The 12,704-nt window shown below is 48.0% G+C and overlaps 2 protein-coding genes across 2 annotated transcripts; one reads left to right on the top strand and one right to left on the bottom strand.

The window, feature by feature from the left end:
- The first annotated feature begins 3,134 nt into the window (after positions 1-3,134).
- Positions 3,135-5,057, top strand: LOC135828523 (uncharacterized). Its single transcript, XM_065340964.1, has 2 exons — positions 3,135-4,036; positions 4,479-5,057. Exons 1-2 carry the CDS (start codon positions 3,209-3,211, stop codon positions 4,674-4,676), a joined length of 1,026 nt encoding a protein of 341 aa, XP_065197036.1. The 5' UTR covers positions 3,135-3,208; the 3' UTR covers positions 4,677-5,057.
- A 984-nt stretch (positions 5,058-6,041) lies between these two features.
- Positions 6,042-7,406, bottom strand: LOC135828714 (uncharacterized). The gene has a single exon (XM_065341138.1). The coding sequence runs from the start codon at positions 7,404-7,406 to the stop codon at positions 6,042-6,044; it is 1,365 nt and encodes a 454-aa protein (XP_065197210.1).
- Positions 7,407-12,704: the final 5,298 nt, after the last annotated feature.

The raw sequence follows: 12,704 nt of genomic DNA, 5'->3' as shown, positions 1-12,704 counted from the left end.
CTGCAGCTGTACTTATGGTTGATAAATATGGTGGTAAAGACACACCTGGCAATATGGCGGTAAACACACGCCTGCCCACACACGCTCTCTAGGCTGCAAAGTTCTGGCACAGAGCTCTCCTTCTCACCACCACCACCATCAGTTCGCGCCTGGCGCCTGGTCGATGAGTCCAGCGGGGACGAAACGTACGTCGCAATCGAGCTATGTCGTTGCCGTGTCATCATCTATGTGCCATGCGCTACTTGATGTACCAGCCTGCTATGCCGGATACCGCCAGCCATGCATCGACCAGGCGCCAGGCGCGAACTGATGGTGGTGGTGGTGAGAAGGAGAGCTCTGTGCCAGAACTTTGCAGCCTAGAGAGCGTGTGTGGGCAGGCGTGTGTTTACCGCCATATTGCCAGGTGTGTCTTTACCACCATATTTATCAACCATAAGTACAGCTGCAGTGGTGTCTTCAATTTCATTCTCCCGAGTCAAGCTCCGTATGAAGACATCCAAGAAGAAGATTGCCTGATGAGTCCAGCGGGGACGAAACGTACCGTATTTTCCGGGGTATAAGCCGCCCTTTTGTTCGCTAAAAATCGGACCAAAATCGCCCCTGTGGCTTATACACCGAATATGCTTGCGCGAATGAATGCTTAGCATACATCAGTATGCATGCTGACGTCATGTGACATGTCATTCGACTCAGCTTCGCGCCTGTGTTGCTGATCAACATCAGTGGCAGCGAGACTGAAGATAGTGCAGATGACATGGAGTGATCTGTAGTGAACACAGCAATACACCAACATCTCTGCAGCAACCTGTGGTGCACTAACACTTCATAATCTGATCTAACATGGTATTTAGCTCCATAACCATAATAAATTTGTAGAAAGGCCATTTGTCAATGAGTGTGAAAAATCTTGGTTTGTGGGTGCGGCTTATACTCCGAGTACCAACTTTTAGTCAATATTTTGCCTCAAAAAGGGGGGTGCGGCTTATACCCCGGTGCGGCTTATACCCCGGAAAATACGGTACGTCGCAATCGAGCTATGTCGTTGCTGTGTCATCATCTATGTGCCATGCGCTACTTGATGTACCAGCCTGCTATGCCGGATACCGCCAGCCATGCATCGACCAGGCGCCAGGCGCGAACTGATGGTGGTGGTGGTGAGAAGGAGAGCTCTGTGCCAGAACTTTGCAGCCTAGAGAGCGTGTGTGGGCAGGCGTGTGTTTACCGCCATATTGCCAGGTGTGTCTTTACCACCATATTTATCAACCATAAGTACAGCTGCAGTGGTGTCTTCAATTTCATTCTCCCGAGTCAAGCTCCGTATGAAGACATCCAAGAAGAAGATTGCCTGATGAGTCCAGCGGGGACGAAACGTACGTCGCAATCAAGCTATGTCGTTGCTGTGTCATCATCTATGTGCCATGCGCTACTTGATGTACCAGCCTGCTATGCCGGATACCGCCAGCCATGCATCGACCAGGCGCCAGGCGCGAACTGATGGTGGTGGTGGTGAGAAGGAGAGCTCTGTGCCAGAACTTTGCAGCCTAGAGAGCGTGTGTGGGCAGGCGTTTGTTTACCGCCATATTGCCAGGTGTGTTTTTACCACCATATTTATCAACAGTAGTAGTAGTAGTAGTAGTAGTAGTAGTAGTAGTAGTAGTAGTAGTAGTAGTAGTAGTAGTAGTAGTAGTAGTAGTAGTAGTAGTAGTAGTAGTAGTAGTAGTAGTAGTAGTAGTAGTAGTAGTAGTAGTAGTAGTAGTAGTAGTAGTAGTAGTAGTAGTAGTAGTAGTAGTAGTAGTAGTAGTAGTAGTAGTAGTAGTAGTAGTAGTAGTAGTAGTAGTAGTAGTAGTAGTCTCTCTGTTCTGGAGGACTGTTCATGGTACGTTGCTTTTTATTATTCGCTTTGTTGGTTGTGTTGTGTTGCTTGCTGTTAGCTCTTTTGATTTGAAGTTTCCCACCTGTTTGAGGGACTGCTGCAGTGTTAGCACCGTTTGCCTGGCACTGTGCATGCGCTGCTGGGCTAACCTTTTTCTTTCGGGTGTTCACATCCTCCCTTTCTGGGTAGCATTCTAGTGCATTCACAACCTCTCCCGTAAGTTCATTTTGGTATGCACCTTGGGCGCAGCACCAGTGCCGTGTTTTCTTCACCTCGTTGGCTTAGTGTTTCCCCGTCGCACCTTTGCATTGCTCTGGTGTTGTTTTTTCTACATCAGTTATCAACTGGCAATTGTAACCGATTCTAGCCATTTTGCATTATCACCCGCTGCATTTGCACCTCCAGCTTCCTTATGCCACAGTAGTATGGCTAAATGTTGCACATGCGGTCCTTCTGGGACATGCAAATCATGTGTTTGTGTCAAGAACAGTAGAAAATGTACGAACTGTGCGCCAAGGGCGAAGTTGAGGTGCAGGAATCTATCAGCGGCAACCTGTGGCATGACTTCCGCCAGCCAGCCAATTGCTCCACCAATTAGCTCCAGTACGCAACGCAACACCGACCCTCCAGCTAGTTGCCCTGAACTGTCGACCGCAGCAACAGGGACAACGAGAGAGCCCCGGTCGTCTGATGTGGCCAACACCAGTGCTGAATCAAGCGTTCTTATCAGTGGGACATCGCCTGAACAGTCATTATTGCCAGGAGGAGATACAACATTGCTCTTGGCCGGTCTGGACGATTCTCAGCATAGTTTCGACGAAAACGTATGGAACAGTCCGGCGGATGACATACAAGCTTTCTTCCAAGACGTATACAACGAATGTGTGCAGTGGGAGAGGAATCTGGTAATGATTCCGTATGGTTCAGCCGGGTCTTCGTTTGTGAATGAATTGGCCCGCTTAATATCAGCGTTTGCCTCTGACTCGCCACTTCGTCCCATCTCTTGGACAGCGGTAAGGCCTCGGTCACACATGCACTTTTTTTGGCGGTTCCGCCAAAGCGTAACTTACGCTTCCGCCGTTGCCTCGGCAACGGCGGAGGCGTAAGTTACGCTTTGGCGGAAAGCTTGCATTTCGCTACGCCAGAAAAATGCGAGCGGAACCTCCGCGTTCGCGGATCCGCTTTGGCGGAACCTGCATAATAATTATTTATGCAAAGTGAAGGCTACTGTCACTGAGTCTGTGTTTGTGTGCCACTACTGTTGTTGTTTGGTTGTCGTTTGGTACTCTCTTTGCGTGTAGACTGCCAGGGATCTTTCCTGCATGTACTAGGGCCATGAAGTGGACTCTAGAGCTGGAAGAACTATTGCTGTCACTGTATTTCGAAGTAAAAACCCGGTTTGATAAAAAGATGAAGAAGGATATTGATAAGTTCAAGTGGATTGCACAGAAATTGAAAGAGGAGCAGGATGTTGACGTGAGTTATAAACAAATAAAGGATAAGATAACATCGGTGAAGAAGACTGGAAACTCCAAGATGAAGACCTTTGTCCTGCCTCTTGTCCGAGATAGAGAAAAGGAGCGGACAGGAGCAGCTGTGGACGACGACGACGACAATGATCTGGACTGGGAGGATATTGTAAAGCGTGCCAAGTGGCCTCTTCACAAGCGCTATTATGAGCTGTTCAATGCTCACCCCACCATGGGAATAGCCCTGGGCACGGACACCGCTAGCAGTAGCGAGGAGGAGGATTGTGATACCGGTGCTGATACGAGTGCTGCTGCTGCTGATGCGAATGCTGGTGCAGCTGGTTTAGTGCTCCAAGTTCAAGTGGAAGACGACGAAGTAGATGAAGCACTGCCCGTTCTAGTGGATGAAGACTACGGGGTAGGTGATGATGGACCTGGAAGCGAGCGCGATGTGCCACCCAGTAGCAGCGACAACGAAGATAACGAACAGGCCGTGGCTGAACAACCAGCAAGGGGTGCTCAAGCACAGGTAGCAGTCGAGCGACGCACAGCAACACCCAACACACCACCTACAAGAATTGTGCGTGGACGTACCCAAACAGTAACACCACCCCAGCAGGAGCAACAGCGGCAGTTCCTTGATGGAATGGGTGCAATTCTAGACGGTCAAGCGCAGCAAACTTTAGCCATCCAGGTGAGTTTAAATTTAGAAAATGTGCCCACGAATATATCTTTTTTTTAATCCACTGCAGTAACTACAGGTATGTAAATGTTTGGAATGTTTCATTGAAAACCGAACACTTCTCTACTCCCCAGTGGCCTGAATTTCTGTGTACCGTATTTTACGGCGTATAGAGCACACTGGAGCATAAGCCCGACCCAGATTTTTATAACGAAATATAGGCGACTTCCATACATTTCACGGTTCATTTCACCATAAAGCCGCACCAACTTTTTTTGGTTGATGTCCAGTGTTTAAAGTGCGGCGTTTACTCTGGAAATAGGGTACTTAATGTAACGTTCTTCGTCACCGTTAGGCGCTGCATCTGTATTATTGGGTGTTAGCGGCCGTCATGAGTTCCCTCGGGAACGGACACGACAATTTGCTTTCTTCTTCTTTTTTTGAATGACTGCAGGGCCAGCTCCAGCAACAGCAACAGCAGTTTGAGGAGCGGATGAGACAACAGGATGAAGACAAGGATGCCAGGGCACAGGAGCGCCATCAGCAGTTTGTTATGACTATGCAGCAATCCATGATGACATTCCAAGGCACGCTGATGCAGAACCTCTTTGGAAGGAGGAGACGACACGCCAGCAGCAGCGACTCTGATTAATGTGTTGGTCAAGTAAGTGACTTATTTCAGAATAATCTCTCTGCGTTCATTACATTCTTGCTGATATGGCTGTACAATAATTATACACGATGGGATGTACGACTAGCTGATTGTACATAAAATGTCCGAATGCAGCTCTTTCAATGCCTATGCAGTGGATACTCAACATCTTAGGCACGCATATGATTCTTTCTAATTCCTAAGCTCCAGCTGTTTGTTGTTGCTGCCACGCATGTCTGTACTAGTAGCTGCCGGTGGTAATGGTGTGGTAATTGCGTTTCTCAGCGTTTCTCAGCAGCGACTCTGATTAATGTATTGGTCAAATCAGTGACTTATTTCCGAATAATCTTTCTGCATTAATTACATTCTTGCTGACATGGCTATACAATATACACGATGGGATGTACGACTAGCTGATTGTACATACAATGTCCGAATGCAGCTCTTCCAATGCCTATGCAGTGGACCCTCAACATCTTCGGCACGCATACTATTCGTTCTAATTCCAAAGCTCAAGCTGTTTGTTGTATTATTATTATTCCACAATCACGATGATAATATATTTGAGAATAAACAGGAGAAAAGAGAACACTGAAAACAAAAACAAAAGGAGTACTAAAGGAACCTGGAGAAAGCAGTATGAAAAGCAATGAAAAACAACGAAACTGTTGTCAATTCAACTTAGGTAGGCGTGTGCAGAATGGAACAGATTGCAGCCTACGTGTCGCAAGACTACCTCCTGCGGGAGCCGAGACCAATGAAAATAGGACTTGAAGATATCGGATTATAAAAGGATCGATGATCTGGTAAATGGGAACTGGAGAGAACATCTAGTAGGCGAGCTATTATTGAACCAGCTTTTTAAATGTGCAAGTGTATGCGGAGGAGCAAGTTTTAGCTTAATACAGAGAATGAATTTGCATGCCAAGTGGGGAAAGCGTTCCGAGAGAGAGGAAGAGGAAGCGTGTTGCTGTCTCGCCCGTCTGTACTGGTAGCTGCCTGTGGTAATGGTATAAAGAAAGATGAACTGACAAAGCAAAATGTTTGTCTCAAAAGGAGGTATTCGTCGTGGATTTCTATATGCGTTAGCTGGTTTAACTACTGCGAACATGCAGTGATAACATTGTAGTAGCATGATGCATGGAGTGCATGGATGAGTTAGGGTTTACAATGGCATGTACATGATGTGTGCACTAAAGACAAAACTCCTCTACTTTAAAAGTATCAACTAGCATGTACATTGTAGGTATTATTGACATCATCACAATGAGTACCAATGGAGTACGGCTCGCTCATAAAATGGAAGCTTTGGATCACTGTAATAGCATTCTTCCATGCTGTTGACTTGCACAAAGCCAAGTTTGCTCATGCGATGGGATGCTGCTGATGGGTGTACTGAGCTAGCTTGTTGCGAATACTCAAGCCAGCCTGATCAAACTCCGCATTGGGCTGATCGTTCGGCCCAGGATGGTACTTGTCGTATGTCGCATCGTCGATGAGCCATGTTGCTTCCACTGGACATCTCCAGCGCTCGCATACATTGTGAATGGCACAGCAGACAATAGCTACACGACTGGCAAACTCTGGGTCATTCAAGTTATTGTGCACCAGGACCCTAAATCGCCCTTTCAGCCTCCCAAACGCCTGCTCTACCACTCGCCTGGTACGGATTAGTCGATAGTTGAATGTCCGCTGCCAGGGAAGCAGGGCCGCATTGTCATCATAGCACTTCATGAGCGTGGCGGACAAAGGAAACGCAGAATCGCCAACAAGATACGGACGAATGTACGAGCCTTGGATCGTGAACTTTTCAGTTTCAGTCTCCTTGATCGTGAGCCACTTCCGCTCACCAATCTTGCGTGCCAGCCGAGATGAAGCGTAAACGCTAGCGTCACCGGCCGACCCAGCACGCCCAGCATTCACATTCAGGAACAAGCCGCATGCATCAACTGTGCCTAGGATGATGATGGCAGAGTACTTCTTATAACACCAGTAGCAGTCTGCGAATTGCACCTGTGGCTTTTTGATTTTCATAAACGTTCCGTCCACAGCTCCTCCGCATCTCTCAAGCTTTGCTAAATCTTCAAATTCTTGCATGGTTTTCTTCAGCTCTTTCCCTTCTGGGAAGCGGATTGACCGAGGCGCCATGTCTTTAAACAAGATGTCTACGGTTGAATGAACGATGTGGACGGCGGTGGACTTGCCGATTGCGTACTGTCTCGCCAGTTCCCGGAAGGTAGGCCCATGTGCCAGCCAGTGCAACGTGATGGCCAGTCGCTTGTGGCTAGGAATAGACGCTCTCCATTTTGTGTCCTTTCTTGCCAGCAATCGTCCGAACTCCTCGTGAAATCGCCAAAATTCCTCCTTGCCCATGCGCAAATGATCAATATACTGCGCGTTTTCGAAATCCGGAACACGATACTGCATAGTCATGAGCGGGTAGTTACGGAGGAAATCAGTCTCCCAGACTCCTTGGCCCCTCAGCGCGGACCAGAAGCGACGGCGTTTCTTTCTTCCCAGAAGTGCGTCTGCATACGTACGAACTCCGAGGATGGCAACTATGGGTATCCATGCTGGAATCGATGATGGAATATGCAGTGAACCACTACCTCGCTGGACGGTCGTAGTGGAAGTGCCCATGTCGCACACGTCCATGAGGCTGTTTGACAGGACATTCAGTGCCATAAAGGCAGTAACAATTTTAACCTGTCTTCGGCGCTCACGATCCATGATTACTTCTACACAAACGTCGCTTCTTTAAACAATTCAACGGTGAAACTAGTTCACTCCGGGCTATCCAAGCGTCAATTCAAAGTTCTTTTCAAGATTGGTGAGCACTAGATATCTGAAGACAATCGGGAAGAAGTGTTGGTTTATATAGGCTCGAGAGAATAATAGAAGAGTATGCAAGGCAGTGTTTTGTTCTCTTGGTTATCTGACGTTTGTTGTTTGGCAGGAGTGTTTGGATGCAAACATAACTAAGGAAGGATGAGTAAAGGCTACATGGTGACCATAGAGTTGTGTGTGAGGAATATCTAACATCAAAAGGTCATGGTAATGATGTGTATTGAACTAAACTACCTGCCTCACCTAGGCTTCCCAAACAAACTTGGCTACTTGTAGGTTGATGTGTGGTGTTTGCCTATTGTCGATAGGCAAACACCGTACAGTACACATCACCCCCTCCTAGTTTGCGTTGGGAAACCATGACCAGGCCTACATGTACATGCATGCAGGTGTGGGTAGGCAAATACTACACATCTTCCTAGTTTGTTTTCGGAAACACCTAGGTGACGATAGGTACTAGTAACAATACGAAGTACGTGAATGCATTGTATTTTGCCCCTAGAAGAAGCTCGTGATAGTAGGTGCATGCAAGTAAGTCAAAATAGTGTTTGTGACGCATCAAGGTGTGATAGCATGATGTGTGCGTGCAAACAAATGTCATCATTGTCGTCAAAAATTAATACGTGAGCAGCAGAGATCAGGGGTGAAATAATCATGCCGATACTTACGTTATGGTCGCACTCGATATTTCCAAGCCGTGCTTATCAAGTGCTGGGAAAGCTTTTCAGGCAGTGCAAATGCTGGATAACAGGCACTCCAAGCCACTCGCAACCCTAATCATGATATCTACGATGGAGAATCGGCAATTGAGATTCCAAGTGGTCTGGTATCTGTGGCCTCATTATTCTGATGTGCTTCATTGTATTACTTCTCACAAAAGAGAGGGAAGTAGCAGCCATTCAGGTGAAGATATTCGCTATAACCAACAACTCGGTCGAACAAATAATTATAGGTAACCGATAGCTGATTTTCAGTGATCGTTTCACCCCGAGTAGAGAGGCTAGCGCAGAGATCTGGCTAAAAAATTAAATGATGCTGCAAATTTGCATGATTTTATTCTTCACAGGTATCCCGTGGCGAAGCGGGCGACGAACCACGGCTTTGGCGAGTCTTGAGAGAATCACAGCATGTGTGACCGCTGCATCATCCGTTCCGCAAAAGCGGCAGCGGAACTTACACTTTTCGCCTCCGCAAAAGCGGTGGACACTTCTCATGTGTGACCGCGGCCTAACGGTTGCGTGCCAGCTACTATTACAGCGACCTCACCCGGAGTCCCGGGCTGCTGAGAATGCAACCCACATCACGCGACGTATGAAATCGTGGTCATGTGGCAGGCTTGAGGACATCCTGGACGAAGCCAGGTGTATTCAAGGACACCTACCCGCTGGGAAGCGTCGCCAGAAACTGCCTGATACAGTGAACGATACAACCTTCAGTCGACGAGTATTCGCAGGGAAGGTTCACTCTGCAGCGAGGATGGTAGGTGATGACTCACCTGGCTCAGTGCTCGGGATGGAGGACTCGGCCGGTGGTGAAAAGACTGTGCGTGAGGTGCTGCATGACAAGCACCCGTCTCCCTCACCGGCGGTTCCTGGCTCATTGGTGGCGCCGACCGACTCACAGCGGGTGAACCCAATACTCTTCGAGCGCATCACGCCAAGCCTCATCAAGTTTGTGAGCAGGTCCATGAAGGGCGCCGCTGGTCCGTCCGGACTAGACTCGGAGGCCTGGACCAGGATGCTAACGTGCTTCGGCCCAGCTTCCAACCGACTTTGCACTGCATTGGCGGATTCGGCACGCGTATTGTGTACTGCGAATATCGAGCCGAGTTTCATGGATGCATTCACTGCCGCTCGCCTGATCCCCCTTGATAAATCCCCAGGTGTTAGACCCATAGCTGTTGGGGAGGTGTTTAGGAGGATTATAGGGCGAGCGATAATGAAGGTGATCGAAAGCGACGTCAGAGCTGCGACTGCCCCGCGCCAACTTTGCGTTGGCATGCCAGCTGCTTGCGAGGCTGCCGTTCACGCAATGGCAGGGGTTTTTGGTCTTCCTGAAACCGAAGCCGTGCTGCTAATGTAGACGCATCTAATGCATTCAATTCTCTAAATAGGAATGCTGCCCTGCACAATGTTCCCGCTCTCTGTCCTGCTTTAGGTCAGGTGTTCAAGAACACGTATGGCGCGCCATGCCGCCTCTTCGTAGCGGGTGGGGGCGAACTTCTTTCCCGTGAGGGGACGTGCCAGGGTGACCCCCTTGCGATGGCCATTTACGCTGTTGCTGTTATGCCTTTCATAAACAAACTTTCACACGAATGTCCAAACACCACCCAGCTGTGGTACGCTGATGATGATTCCGCTGCTGGCACCCTTCAAGCCGCATCCCATTACTGGTCTAAGTTATTGCAGCTGGGACCCGACTATGGGTACCACCCCAATCCTGAGAAGACAGTTCTTCTCGTGAAGCCATCTCTCGAGCACGCAGCGCAGGAATTATTCGCTGGGACTGGGGTGAGAATTGTTACGGATGGTTGCATTTATCTTGGTGGCGCCCTTGGGTCTGAGAGATTCCTGCACACATTTGTATCGGGCAAGGTTGATAAGTGGGTTCGCCAAGTCGAGCACCTTTCCGAACTCGCCACTACTCAGCCACATGCTGCATATACTGTGCTTGTGCGCAGCATTATTTCGCGCTGGCGTTATTGCCTTCGGGCCGTAAATTGCTCTCCCGACCTATTTACTAGATTGGATGATGCAATTAAAAATTCCCTGCTGCCTGCCATTGCTGGTGTGTCTCTAAGCAGTGACGATCCCCTTCGTCAGCTTATGGGACTTCCATGCCGCCGTGGCGGGCTAGGCATCCCCCCAGTTGCACCATTATGTGAGGGTGAGTATTCGCAGTGTACCGAAGCCGTGCGCCCAATAATTGAGGCAGCCGTGCCACAGCTTGCTGCCGATAGCACGCGAACGGCTGCGAGCCGGCCAGATGCAGCTGAGGAGTTGGCCGAGGTCGAATTGGCGGATGAGGAATCGTCCGGAGAGGCAGTGGAGCGGAACTCAGTAACTAACATCAACTCAGTAACTAACATCAACAACGTGGAAGCTATGCCGCTGAATTCTGGGTCGGTGGATATTGTCTCTGCTGACCGGGAGCGCGGTGATGTTCGTTCTGTGGATGGAGGTGATGCGTCAGAGATTTGGCTCTCACTGCGTCCGCCGCGTCACACAGTCAACAATGAAACCGCTGATGAGTCTCTCACCTCATCATGGCTTCCGCACCGGCCACCGTCAGCTTCAATGGAAATTCCGTCACGCGATGCTAGCGTTAGCGAGGCTGTGATGGAGACTCGCCAGCGTTTAAGAGAAGGCAAGAAGAAGAGAGACGCTAGGGACATAGAGATCCTGGCCACAGTACATGATCACCTGACGCCAGACCAGCGATTCTTGGTGGAGATAGCTGGTGAGAAGGGCGTGTCCTCCTGGCTGACTGTTGAACCAAGGTCCGCCCATGGCACAACACTTAACAAATCAGATTTTCGAGATGCTGTGGCGCTTCGGTACGGTCTACCGCTTGATGGTCTTCCAACGAACTGTGTATGCGGAGCTAACTTGTCGACTGACCATGCCATGGTGTGCCCTTGTGGTGGCTATCCCACCGCAAGGCATAATGAGATACGTGATCTCATCGCTGAGCTACTCAGAAGTGTAAGTCCCGATGTGGCAATCGAGCCCAACCTTCTCCCATTTGGTGGTGAGACATTGGCATGGTCAACATCTAACCGATCCCAGGAAGCGCGGCTTGACGTCAGGGCTCGTGGCTTTTGGACGCGGCAGCAGGAGGCCTTCTTCGATATCCGGGTAACGCATCCCAGGGCCAACTTGCTGTCTCGTGAAAAAGCCATGAGCCAATTGGAGCGCAATGAGCGGGAAAAAAAGAGGCATTACGCAGAGCGAGTGAATCAGATCGATCGGGGCACATTCACCCCTCTGGTATTTGCGACCAACGGCATGATAGGGAAGGAGTGTTCCGTGTTTTTGAAGGCATTGGTTGGCCGTATTCTAGAGAAAAATGCTGATTTGGTGTATTCTGTTGTTGTCAATCATTTGCGATGCCGTTTGTCATTCTGCCTACTTCGCTGGTGTATCACCTGTTTACGTGGCTCTAGGTCCTCCTATCGCTCTAAGCGCTCGGCGAGCTTTGTGAATGACTGCCGTGTGCTCTCTAGGGCATAGTTTTTCGTTGTCATCATCTCGTATAATGTCAAAATGTGATCTAAAGTTTGTTTTCCGGTGTCCTGAAGTTTTTTCTTTTGTATGAATCTCGGTTTCATTTCTGGCGGTGTTCAAGCAGTTCTGGTTTGGATGTCTTTCTTTCCTTTTCCTTCCCCTTTTTCATGTATAAACATTGCTGTTGCCATTATTATTTTGTTATCTTTCTATTTTGTTACAATTTTGCTGTTCGCCTTTTGAATTCATTGCCCTCCTTGCATTCACATCTTCATTGCTTTGTGCTTTCAATTAAAACACATTTCAGTAGTAGTAGTAGTAGTAGTAGTAGTAGTAGTAGTAGTAGTAGTAGTAGTAGTAGTAGTAGTAGTAGTAGTAGTAGTAGTAGTAGTAGTAGTAGTAGTAGTAGTAGTAGTAGTAGTAGTAGTAGTAGTAGTAGTAGTAGTAGTAGTAGTAGTAGTAGTAGTAGTAGTAGTAGTAGTAGTAGTAGTAGTAGTAGTAGTAGTAGTAGTAGTAGTAGTAGTAGTAGTAGTAGTAGTAGTAGTAGTAGTAGTAGTAGTAGTAGTAGTAGTAGTAGTAGTAGTAGTAGTAGTAGTAGTAGTAGTAGTAGTAGTAGTAGTAGTAGTAGTAGTAGTAGTAGTAGTAGTAGTAGTAGTAGTAGTAGTAGTAGTAGTAGTAGTAGTAGTAGTAGTAGTAGTAGTAGTAGTAGTAGTAGTAGTAGTAGTAGTAGTAGTAGTAGTAGTAGTAGTAGTAGTAGTAGTAGTAGTAGTAGTAGTAGTAGTAGTAGTAGTAGTAGTAGTAGTAGTAGTAGTAGTAGTAGTAGTAGTAGTAGTAGTAGTAGTAGTAGTAGTAGTAGTAGTAGTAGTAGTAGTAGTAGTAGTAGTAGTAGTAGTAGTAGTAGTAGTAGTAGTAGTAGTAGTAGTAGTAGTAGTAGTAGTAGTAGTAGTAGTAGTAG

This window comes from Sycon ciliatum, chromosome 12, assembly GCF_964019385.1.
Source record: "Sycon ciliatum chromosome 12, ocSycCili1.1, whole genome shotgun sequence".
In the NCBI taxonomy this organism is placed as follows: Eukaryota; Metazoa; Porifera; class Calcarea; order Leucosolenida; family Sycettidae; genus Sycon; species Sycon ciliatum.
The sequence above is the reverse complement of the archived record's forward strand: the minus strand, read 5'-3'. Positions and strand labels throughout refer to the sequence as shown.